This window comes from Tachysurus fulvidraco, chromosome 2, assembly GCF_022655615.1.
Source record: "Tachysurus fulvidraco isolate hzauxx_2018 chromosome 2, HZAU_PFXX_2.0, whole genome shotgun sequence".
NCBI classification, from domain to species: Eukaryota; Metazoa; Chordata; class Actinopteri; order Siluriformes; family Bagridae; genus Tachysurus; species Tachysurus fulvidraco.
Window position 1 is genome coordinate 15,502,375 of NC_062519.1, and position 12,500 is coordinate 15,514,874.

General features: G+C 40.3%; 1 protein-coding gene across 4 annotated transcripts in view; it reads left to right on the top strand.

Annotated features, from left to right (window-relative positions):
* gata2a (GATA binding protein 2a) overlaps positions 1 to 11,974 on the top strand; it is a 15,615-nt gene extending 3,641 nt beyond the window's left edge. Inside the window, exons 1-6 of one of the 4 annotated variants that reach the window (XM_027176480.2) lie at positions 988 to 1,228; positions 1,434 to 1,944; positions 3,011 to 3,583; positions 6,289 to 6,446; positions 9,252 to 9,377; positions 10,972 to 11,974. In XM_027176480.2, coding sequence (XP_027032281.1) covers positions 1,719 to 1,944; positions 3,011 to 3,583; positions 6,289 to 6,446; positions 9,252 to 9,377; positions 10,972 to 11,274 — 1,386 coding nt within the window. In that variant the 5' untranslated portion in view covers positions 988 to 1,228; positions 1,434 to 1,718 and the 3' untranslated portion in view covers positions 11,275 to 11,974. Of the gene's footprint in view, positions 1 to 987; positions 1,229 to 1,433; positions 1,945 to 2,716; positions 2,873 to 3,010; positions 3,584 to 6,288; positions 6,447 to 9,251; positions 9,378 to 10,971 lie in introns of those variants that run through there. The other 3 variants (XM_027176482.2, XM_027176481.2, XM_027176483.2) reach the window with 3 other exon arrangements.
* The last annotated feature ends 526 nt before the right edge of the window (positions 11,975 to 12,500 follow it).

Consider the following 12,500-nt stretch of genomic DNA (forward strand, 5'->3'; position numbering starts at 1 on the left):
GTTCGTGCACTATCCAGATTTTCCGAATTATATTTCAAGGTGGAAGCCGTAAATTAGTTTCTTATACATTATGTACCGATTCTTCAGCTGACCTTTTTCAAAGTTTATCTAAGGTCTTATCAAGCTAATTGGCGACGCTGTGTCTTAATGCCTGTGGTGGTCCAGCCTGCGCGTTTCACCGCCAGCGCGAATTAACGAAGCCTTGCTAATGGCCACCAATTGGCTCTTGTTTCGGACAAGCCCATGCGACCTGTCGGCACCAGCCAGGCAGAGGGGGAAAGGGGGCTGACTATTAAGATGCAAAACGACGTTTGATCGCTCGAGATCGCCTGCGAAACAACAATGTTTGCGCAAGAGGAATGCAGCGACTACTAATTAAAAACAATTAGACGCTCGAGACAATGGCGCCCACTTTAAAGGCCATAAAGCGCTCCTCCCCATATTAATGCCCGGGGTGTTAGGACTGGTGTTTGTTTGCGTTACAGCTGTACGTGAAAACGACATTTGCGTTTTAAGCACGTCTTAATGACGGCACGATTAAACCCGTTTGAATATATGACTTTACAGCACCAGTAATAGACTTAATATCCAGTGTTCTTTCAGGCTCTTTGTTATCTTATGTTAACTTGATATAAGATATTTTTCCTATGATACATTTATCATGATGTTTTAAACATACATGATAATACATTTGGTGCATTGAAAAGATAAACTACTATGCTTTATAAAGACTATGACAATATTTCTTTTGCATAAAAAACAGATTTTCGTGGTCAATTTTGTTTGTGTATAAAAAAGCATCACATATGCAAAGCGTGAAGATACAAGAAAGAGTATATCAAAATAGCGCGTAGTTGATTGATGCTTCTCTCAGCGCTTCATAGGCCGCTTTGAGCCTATCATATCAATCTCGCTCTGTCATTGGTCGGCGGGAGGTCGCCACCAGTCAATGACTCCGCCTACACTCGCGTGATATGGAATTTGCTTGCGCCAGGTCCGACAGAGCGCGAGCGCGAATCATTAAAAGAAACACAAGCAGCGCGCAGGACGGAAACACAACACAACACTGAAGAGTGCGCGTTCAACAACCGAAAAACACAACAACGCTTAAACCACGATACAAATGTCAAGATGCAGCTTGGGGATTAACTTTATTTGCAAACGGACTAACAAGAGATAAAGAGAAAAAAAAAAACAGTAAAGGAGGAGTGATATGCAGCCGTGTGCAGTAAGTACCTCTTGGGCTGAAATAGTTTTTGTTCTCGTTCAACTAAAAAGGTTTTTATTAGAATATTACATTTCAGGCTATCAGTGTCAGGTATTGTGAATAAATAAATCGGCATGCTTATTTGCAATGTCAAAAATTATGTGCAAAATGAGCTATTTTCATTTACACTCATGTGCTCTACCTGTATGTTTTTTTGTTTTTGCAGGTGTATCTGAGTATCTGAGGATTCTTAGCATATCATCTTCATCATCCAAACGACAACCAATATTTACAAAGTATAAAGGACACCTTTTCTACCACTCTTTTGGCCGTTTTTTTTTTGTTCCGCAGCATACTAACCACAAATACTTTGCATTTTTGGAACTATAAATGATATCAGCTTTTAGGAAGCTTCCCTAGTACTGCAGAAAACAATATTTAGAATTATTTAAAAAAAATCAGGAAAATTTATATTTTTATTTACTGATAAGTCTGCACGGAGGCTTCAGGAATGGAAGTGGCTGCAGATCAGTCTCGGTGGATGGCGCATCATCACGCGGTGCTCAACGGCCAGCACCCGGACTCACACCATCACGGCCTCACACACAACTACATGGAGCCTATGGCGCCGCTTTTGCCCCCGGACGAAGTGGACGTGTTTCTAAATCACTTGGACTCGCAAGGCAATCCGTACTACCCTAACTCAAGGGCAAGAGTGTCCTACAGCCAGGCGCACGGTAAGTTTTATAACCTATAACATTTTAGGCTTTAAATATATGTTTTGCTGTAGGCCTGTATATAAAAAATATTATATATATATATATAAAAAGTTTATATATATATTTTAAAAAATATATTTAAAATGTAATATAACAAAAGTACATATACATATACACACAAACAACATAAGTAATTGTAAATATAGATATTTTTATAACAACTAAAGAATCATATTAGTGTATTTGACTCTTTTTACCACGGACATTTGCATAGCATTCTTCATGGACTCTTTAACCAGAAAAGAACTAGGTATGTGTAAACAAACTTAATCCTAGTGACAACTTGTCTGCATGCTTTTTGCTCTGCGATCGGTTGTGAGCGATGTTTCTGCACATCACTTACTGCATAAGGTTAATTACTATTATGTTTGCTTTGGATAGAGCTAGAAATTATTCTAGCTCGCTGTTATATATTGAAGTTGATGATGCTGGCCTGTCATCGCTATGAAACGTAGCCTGATGTTTAAAACAAAATATAAAAAAAAAATCTTTAGAAAATGATAGGGAGGAAAGGGAAGTTCGTGTCACTTCTTCTCTTGGCTGTTGGGCTAGAGAGAGAGAGAGAGAGAGGGGGGGGGGCATTTCCCGGATACAAAATAAAAAACGAAAAAAGTCACTGATAACAGTCTTTTGTTCAATTACCTGCTGTAACTTGTGCGAGGACCAGAAGTCGGCTCAACTGCGGTTTTATAAAAAAAAAAAAGGTATATATACTTATTTATTTTTTTTATTAGTCTGATGTGTAGTAATTTCCAAAAAGACTACGTTCAAGGCGTTGGCTTTCATTTTGACTGGACTGTAGGCTAAATATTTGGATAGTTAGCCACCATTAGATAAAGTTTGGAGAAGATGTCGAGTTTGTTTTATGCGGGAACCGAATCAACAGGTAGGAAACGGGGCAGGAATGTGCGCGCTGCCGCAACTCAAAAATTGACAGTTATTGTTCATCATCACTAATCAGTGATGATTTAAAGTACTTGTTGATTATGAAGTAATGTGGGGGAAAAATCAATTGTGTTTACAGCTCGATTGAGTGGGAGTCCGGTCTGCCGTCCGCATCTCCTCCACAGTCCCGGCCTCTCGTGGCTGGACGGGAGCAAGGCGGCCCTCTCAGCGGCGCACCACAACGCCTGGGCTGTCAGTCCGTTCAGCAAAGCTGGGCTTCACGCCACCAGCGCCAGTTACGCTTGCAGTGGCGGCTCGGCCACTGGGCCGGCTTCCGCCTCTCTAGGGCCGGCAAGCCACGCGAGCCCTCACCCGCTCTACAACTTCCCTCCCACGCCTCCGAAAGACGTGTCGCCAGACCCGGGACCGTCGTCCCCCTCCTCCTCCTCGGTCACCAGAATGGACGAAAAAGAGTCGGTCAAGTATCAAGTGGGTGACGGTATGAAGATGGAAGGATGCAGCCCTCTAAGGGGCGGCCTGGCCATGAGCGCCCCGCAAACGCCATCCACGCACCACCCGATCCCCACGTACCCGACTTATTCACTGCCCGCGGCGCACGACTACGGAGCCGGGCTCTTCCATCCAAACCTGCTCAGCGGCTCGTCCTCTAGCTTCGCACCCAAATGCAAGAGCAAGGCACGCTCCAGCTCGGGTGAGTTGCATCAGTATTTACTGTACAAGACATGGAATCAAATTGACATTTAGTATAACAGAAGTATAATTCAAAATGTTTTTTTTTTGTTGTTGCTATTAATAGAAAATAATTTTGGACTAAAAGTTTTTGTCTTCCAGAAGGGGTTGTAAAATACGTTTATTAAAGCAGGTATCAGAAATATAGAGCTATGTATAAATAACGCCAACAAACTGGTATATTTAGGATACACTTGACACGTGTTTCTATGATTTGCGTTTATGTTTAATATGTGGCAGTTGTAGATCATATTGAGACACATGGCCATCTTTTCCCTCCTCAAGGCCCTTCTTAGAAAAAAAAACTTCACTTGTTGACAGTAACGGGTCCCATCCAGATGAGTCACCAAGTTAAAAGAGACACATAAAAAAAGAAAAAAAAGAGACATAAAAAAGGAGAAAAAAATCACCAAGTTAAAAGAGACACATAAAGAGGCTTAACATAGATAAGAAAAGACAAAAGGTTGCATAATGGTTGGACAAAAATAATTACAGCACAAATGAGATTTACAATAGGGATATAATAATAATAATAATAATAATAATAATAATAATAATAATAATAATAATAATAATAATAATAATAATAGGCGCCAAATCACTAAACCATACATTTAATCTGTTCAGTCGGAGATGAAATAACAATTAATCCAACTAATTTAGCACTAGAAGTGGCAATTCCACACTAAGGTTTTTTAATATCCCCTAAAATAAATTTAATGTGAAGCTAAGTCTGATGTTATTTTCATGAAAGCCCTAAATCAGTCAAGGAGCGCACGCGCGCTTTTCTCCCGGCTTTGAGCCTCTCGTTTTGTTTTCGCTTGACCGGGCTCCACTGCGCTTTTAAAACATGCAGGAGTCACGACGCGCTGGCTCCTGCCACATCCTGTGTACCTTTGACTGAACAAATCACGACCTGCACCCCTCCCTCGCGACCCCAAAGCTAACAAACCGGGACCTGGCTCACGAGTCTCGCGCCTGTTGCTCAAAAGCGTCAGATTCAATTGCATAAGATTATACACTGCAATGTTTTAGTGCTAAATGAAAGGGCTTTACATGCAAGTAGGCTGAACTTGTCAGTAAAAATAAATCTACTAATAAATTATTCTTTCAATAACTATTATAATAGTATTTATAATAATAATGTGCAGGGTTATTTGGCTAAGCACTTAACCTAATGCAGTGGACTGTGTAATGTCATAAATGCACTAGATAGCATAGTTTTTACAGATCTAATATCAGTTTTGTGTAAAATGCCATGCTCATCCCTTCTTACTTCCTGTAGTAAAAGCTAAGATGTGTGTTCTGGCACAGTCTGCTGGTAAGGTGATCTGAACAATGTGAGTTGGACAGGAGCCTGTCGTCATTACAAAGCTGCATATGTAATTTCCATCAAACGTGGACAACCCCATGAAATCCTTCCCTCTTGCATGTTTTTCTTAAAGCATCTGAATACAATATTAGCTATTAAAAAATAGTGCAACAACAAAAATAGTTCTGGTAGCCTAATATTACATTTCTGATCTGAGAGTTTATCGATCTAGTCATAACAGTAAATCTGAGTTTAAACCTACACCTATGAAAAGCAAAACCATTGTGGAGTCTAAGTTATCTCAGGGGTCACTATAATGAAACTCTGTATTTGGTCATATTTGAACGACCTCTATTCTGAGATGGCCTACAGCACAGGGCCCAACCCACCAGCCCTGTGGCCATTTTGTCCTAACCCTCCCTACGACCATAGGTTATAGCTCAAACACACCGATACCGCTTTGTCTGCTTAACAGGAGTGGTGACACAGAGAAATGCAGCAACATGACCGAATTACTAAACATACACTTCAAAAGGAGCAGCACTATTGTCCGGGGTGGAGTGTTTCTCTAGTGTGGGTGGGACAGCTTGTCCCTCACATTAGAAAGAGAATAATAGAGGCATGATTCCTGGGAGAGGCAGCCATGAGAAGAGAGGTGGAATGAATTAAGGCACGTATCTCCAATAAGGTTTAGATTTATAAAAAGTTTTGCAGATATTTTCTTATGTAAATATACATGAGAATGGTTCCAAACAGTAAAGCTGACAAAGCTAAATTAGAGCATAGAAACTCCCAAGTTGTTTAAAGTATATAAATAATGTGTGACATCAGTGACTGAGGTTTGAGTCTACAAGCCATAAACTTGCACTGTACGTGCTAAGGTTGAGTATATGGCAAACTGACAGACACAGAGATGTTCAGCAATAAATTATGTAATACTGTTTCGCAATGGGCTCCTTGGGTTTTAGACACTCGCTGCTGCTCTGCCATGCTTTAGTGGATTATTTTACACGTAGGTGTCTATGTCCATTCTGATTCTTCCTGATTCACCAGGGCTGAGCGACAGACCTGGGGTCAGCCAAGCACGGATGTGTATTGTTCTCATCATTCTTTGAGAGAGATTTTATATCATGAGGAATAGCTTCATGCGCTATCGATGGGAAAGGTCAGATTACATATTGGCTAATTAACTTGGACAGCGTACCTGACCAGATTGCTCCTTTATGCACTCCTCTGTACCTTCATTTGGACCCCTTACACATTATTGCAGCCTCAGATCACTTCAGTTGATTAGTATATGGATGTGACGTGAACTTCTTAATTATATAAAATTCCCTTTGGTTTCCCTCCATCTGAATTCTGCACAGAGGGCCGTGAGTGTGTGAACTGTGGTGCGACCTCCACCCCGCTCTGGAGGAGAGACGGAACAGGCCACTACCTCTGCAATGCCTGCGGTCTCTACCACAAGATGAACGGTCAGAACCGGCCACTGATCAAGCCCAAACGCAGACTGGTGAGTAGCACATTCCCAGCATAGTCTCACACAAACACACTCACACATGAGGGCTAAATAGGAGCCTGTAGCAGAGAGAATACACACAATTCCAGGAAAGTTATATTTTCCCTATGATCTTCCTGGAATTGTTTGTCGCCCTCACCCCCCGGTGATCCCCTACACTGCATGTTACAATACTGCTACTATTGCCATTGTTGCTGCTATCATTATTGCTGCTAGTTCTGATACTGTTACTGATACCAATGCCCACGATGCCTAAACCAGCTTAATTAGCACCGCAGCATGGGGACAGGAAGTAGACTGCATAGACTAACCTGTCCATGCTTCCAAAATTGGACTGATCTTCATAAAATCTGCAGTTCTTCTAATATACTGTTAAAATATATACAGTTCTTATACATTAAATATATGTTAGATATCAGTCTTCTGGGAAGTGATTTTTTTCTCCTTCAGATATAATTTAGAAGAATTTTACATTTTTTATATTTGCTGCTGAAATATATAACAAATATCTAAAGTTATGAGATTAAAATAAATCCTATCTTTAGTCATCAGTCCATTTTCTTCACAAAAGCTTAGCTTGTGGAAGTATTTTAAAAAAGGCGCCTTTGTTTTTTTTAATCCTGAAATCTGAAATAAAAATTAAGTACAGCTGTTTAATAGTTTTTATTGCCTTTCCTCTTACATTCAAAAGATAGTAGGGAGGAACTCCTATTTTATGATCAGGCTTATTTTTATGCTGGCATTAGAAGAAACAGAGCAAACAAGTAGCCTTTATGTAAAATTTAACCCACCATCTTAAACAAAAATCAATGCATGAGTAACCCAAGGGAACGGATTTGGAGTTTTAAAGCGATTCACAGAGCGGATTTAACATGTTTGCGACATTTGGAGTTACTTAAACTGTTTACATACCTCACACACACAAGAATTACAGTAAGAGTCAGAGAGAGAGAGAGAGAGAGAGAGAGAGAGAGAGAGAGAGAGAGAGAGAGAGAGAGAGAGAGAGAGAGAGAGCCTTTCCCAGCCGACCCTGTTTTAATTGAGTGGTACAGTCTTATTTCTTATTCCATTAGGCGGCTGTTATAATTGAATTTGCACTTGCCTGAGTGACCGTCAGAAGGGAAGATGCTCGTCTCTGAGTTTCTCTAATGTCAAGGAATGAAAAGTGTATTAGGAAATATTTTCTAGTGAGGGAAATGATCGTCTACACTATACAATGTATTTCAATTGAATAATGACTAACATTTATTATGAATTATTTATTATGAATATTAAAATTAGTAGTATTAGTAGAAAAACATAATGTACCATTAAAACGTTTAAGATACTTAATTAGACAGTAAAACTGTTTAGAGTAAACCTGTAAAGGTACACTACATTTGCAGGGAGTTTTGTTCTAGAGTGAGATTATTATTATTATTATTATTATTATTATTATTATTATTATTATTATTATTATTATTTGCTGTGGCCTCCAAATAAAAGATTAATAATCCCATAAGCCCATTTTTCCATGGAGTCAGGGTACACAGCAGCTCGCGCTCTGCGTTATTTGGGCCGGTGTGTTTTCGGAGCCCTTCCCCGTTCAAAGGCCGTCCAGTTGTTTCCTATCCGGATATGTGGCCAGGCCAGATAAGGAAACCACGGCTCCCGGGTGTTTCCGTCTTCAACAAACCCCAGTGAATTTTGTATGGACCTGCCAGGCTCGGCAGTGGAAAGCGATTAAGCAGAGGCGCGCGGGAGCGCGCGGTGCGGGTCGGCTAGCGGAAAATCCCCGGATTTAGGCGCTCGCGCGCTCTTGTTTGTCCTGCTCCGTTGGCATTTAGCGTCGGAATGCATGGCGTGTTTTTGTCGCTGTCTCTACATTCTTAAATGTGAATGAAAAGAGGCATTTTTTGTCTGGGTCTAAAGAGTCATTTTGTCCGTTGAGGTAATAGGAATAGTCACGTAAATTGTAAATGGAACAGAAAGTGCGCAGCCGGCGCGTACCAGGCTGCAGGGGGATTGTATTGTGCGCCTATAAATGTTTCTTATTATGTGTGAAAAATTGATCTGTAATGGACACAATGCGAACAGAGACACGGCACCCCCACAGCGCTACACTCAGGATCAAGAGAAATAATGCGTCGAAATGGGATAAACTAATGACGGATCTGGTAGCTTAAATTTACTGAAATGCGACATTTCATGAAATGCAGAGCCAGCAAATCTTGCCAGACGCAAAGATGGTGCAAATTGGAAAATTGAATTAAGCTTGCATAAATGCACAGAATATATTTAATTAACCCGACTACGATATAAGCCATTTCGTATGTTTAGCTTTGATTCTGTTTTTTTGGGACAGTTCTGAAAGTCTGCCTGCTCCGAAGTAGTCATAATATCCATCATCCCAGCGTTTCCAGAAAGATCTTTATCATGTGTCAGGGTTTCCTCCAGAGTAAGGCCTAGCAAAATGTATTTCATTTCCAAACCAGAGATATAAAGTATATTACATATATCAGAGGAACATGATGTAATGACGTAATAAAAAGCAACAACAGTTTTCTTTACACCGACTCTACATGTTTTTAAAGCAACACATTATGTAGTTGGGATATATTTTTGAAGCAGATTGTGATTGTGAGTTGTCTAAAACACAGTCTACTAAAACACTGTCAAGATTAAGTTTTCTGAAAAATAGTTCATTCAGAAGAATCATTGCAATTTTCTCAGTAGCAACACTACACAAATATCACAATACTGATTAAGAGCTGATATATTGCTCAGCCCTAAACTTTTGGTCATTGCTGTGGTTCACAGTCGGCAGCGCGGCGAGCTGGAACCTGCTGTGCAAACTGCCAGACCACTACGACCACGCTGTGGCGACGCAACGGCAACGGAGACCCCGTGTGCAACGCCTGCGGCCTCTACTACAAACTCCACAACGTAAGTAATTAACACAATATCAACAAACACAACACTATCGCACAGTACAGTACTTTGTAGGGCCTCTGGATTCAAAACCATAGGATTAAGTATGTCTAAACAGTTCGCCATCAGACCCCAGTCGTCGTTATTTTGACGTACTCCTTACTTAAAGCAGATGCAACACAACATGCGTCTCTAAATTCATATTTACAATCAACTCAAGGCCACAGCTTTTGGTTTGGATATTTGGAAGGAGGGTTAAGTCGAACCTCTGTTTTTTTCATGACATGTGGAAGTTGTTCTAGTTTTAACAGGAGTATTGTAATGGAAGTGGTTGCTGGCTATTTCGTGCATTTCATTACTTGCTTTCCCCAGGTCCTGAAAGTAAAACCTTATGTTTTGCCCCTTCTTGCCATTGTTAAACAGGAAAGCCAAGAGACGGACCAGTTGACATGTAGTTAGCTAGTTGAAGTTTGGTTACCGATTACCAGAGGCCTACTTGATCACAAAAGAAGGCTAGAGCAAAGGATGGAGCCCAACTTTTTTCTTTGTTCCTTTAAAATACACACATTTTCATAATGTATACTATGTGTTTTTTATCATCATCATATGATGCCCTAAAATGTGACAGAACCCTTTAGCGAGTGTAATTGAGTAGTCATTAAAAATAATAGATTTTCAGCTACCAACATTTTCTTCTGGTCTTGTGTTAATATTCAGTCACTTCCACAAACACATATCACCTCATCATAAAAATGAGTGAGTTACAAGCACGGTTCATGAGGCTCCACGTCTAAAACACAGCCATGGAAAGGCCAAGCCGACGCGGTCAGAGGGGCGGACAGCTTTTATCGATTTAGGAGACGGGAAGGAGACTATGGGGACGCAAAGACTGCTTTTTCCTGTCAGGCAGAAGCCGATGACCGTTTCTTGCTTTTGATTAATCCCGCTTTGTTTCAATGGGAGGCGTTATTCCCAGGAGGGAGCGGAGCATGGGACGACCATTCACACACACGGCGTCTGTTAAACCAATTCAGTGCCGTCTGAAAGTTCGCCCCTTTTTTATGTTAAGCTTGGCTTCTATTAGGTGCTTTAATCCGATGAATAAATAATTTTCAGCCTAATCAGACAAGCGCGACAAAACGGCTGGGCCTCTTTCGGGATGGCCGTCTTGCTGACTGTATTTATAATTGCTCTTGACATCCAGGTTGAAGAAACAAAATCAGGACACGCAACACAGCGATGGGTATTGTAATAATTGAGAACAGCGCTGGCCTCAGAGGCATTATTATTTTTATCTTTTTTTTTTCATTTTATAATTGAGAATGGCATCGGTTCAGTAGAACTGCTAAATGAAATCCCTTGTTCAGAAAGCTGCAATTAAATGCATCTTATTTCTCAAACAAGGACTCTTTTTCCATGTTAATAAAAGTCATACCTTGCAGGTTATTTATATAACTGAAAAATGTGCTGAATGTCCCTGCGGGCACAGATTGAAATGGATACCTTCACCAATCTAACATCCATCTCCTTCTGCCTCTTCTCTCTCTCTCTCTCTCTCTCTCTCTCTCTCTCTCTCTCTCTCTCTCTCTCTCTCTCTCTCTCTCTGTAGGTCAACAGACCACTGACAATGAAGAAAGAAGGCATCCAGACACGCAACCGCAAGATGTCCAGCAAGTCCAAGCGAAACAAGCGTGTGTCTGATGGCTTTGACGAGCTCTCCAAGAACATGCACGACAAGACGTTGTCCTTTGCAAGTGCAGCAGGTGCCATGGCTGCCCACATGCCCCACATGGGCCACCTGCCTCCCTTCAGCCACTCGGGCCACATGCTGCCCACGCCGACCCCCATCCATCCAACGTTCAGCCACCCACACCACACGGGCCGCTCGCCGGTCTGGGCCGAGCCTCACTGAGAATCCCAGAAATCTACAAACCTTCCTATTCGACCTCCGTTGGATGAGGTTGTTTATTTTTATTTTTATTTGTATTTTTTTTTTTACACAAACAACCACAAGTGGAAAGAGGACAGTTTTCTTGTTCATGAATTCTCTCGTCCCCTGAATCACAGACATTGCGTGAAAGGAGCGAGGACGTTACTAGCATTCCTTTATTTTGTACTGAGTCACTTTGGTACTGCCTGGAAAGACAGGATGTGTTTTAGAGCAGAGTTTCTGTGTGCGTGCACCAGTCTTATGTGTATGTATGTGTGTGTGGCTTTTGGACTCTGAATCAGAGAAAAACACAAGAAAACAAAGATTGCTTCTTTAACGCCTAACAAGCTGGGATACACACACTTCACGGACACACCTGCTTCTGAACACACTCTACAGACATGACTAGCAAGCGAACAGATGTTTATAAAGCTCGATTATTATTATCGTTATTGTTATAATTGTTATTATGATAATTTATTTTCACACTTTATTTCTTTTTTTTTTTGCCTCTCCTCAAAACCGTATGTTTATTGTTATAAATATTATTTGATTGTTATTATTAAAACTAAGGAAAAGGAACAAAAAAAGGAACACTGACTTATCTTAGCCAAGGTGATATTGCTGAACTGTACGTTTCTATCATTTTCCATTACACAAATAAAGAAATAAAGTTTTAATACTTATCATCCAATAATTTCTCTCATATGTGTCATGAGGATATATTTTCATACAATCTAACTTTTTCAAGTTGATCTTGTTAGAAATTCATACAAATTTAAATGTGGTTAAATTTCATACCAATGGCATTGTATAAACATAACTCCGCCCCTAACGCCATAAACTTCCATACAAACAGAATCCTGCGGATTTTAGATGAAATGTTCAAATCTCACGAAAAATGTAAAAAAACACATTTTTTCCACAATAAACTGAAATCAGAATCAATTTCATACAAATATAGTTTAAAACGAATACAAATGCTAACTCTGCCCCTAAACCTAACCTTAAACATAAAAATTTCAGTAATTTGTTACAAATTTGCAGCAAATCATCATATCTATCTTTAAATGGTTGCAAATTTGAGTTAATCTGATGCATCTTGTTTGGATTTGAAACAATTTCATATAAATATTGTCATTCATATAACTCCACCTCTAGCCTTAATTTTAAAGGTTGCAGATGTTTATCCCTGAGACCATTTTGGA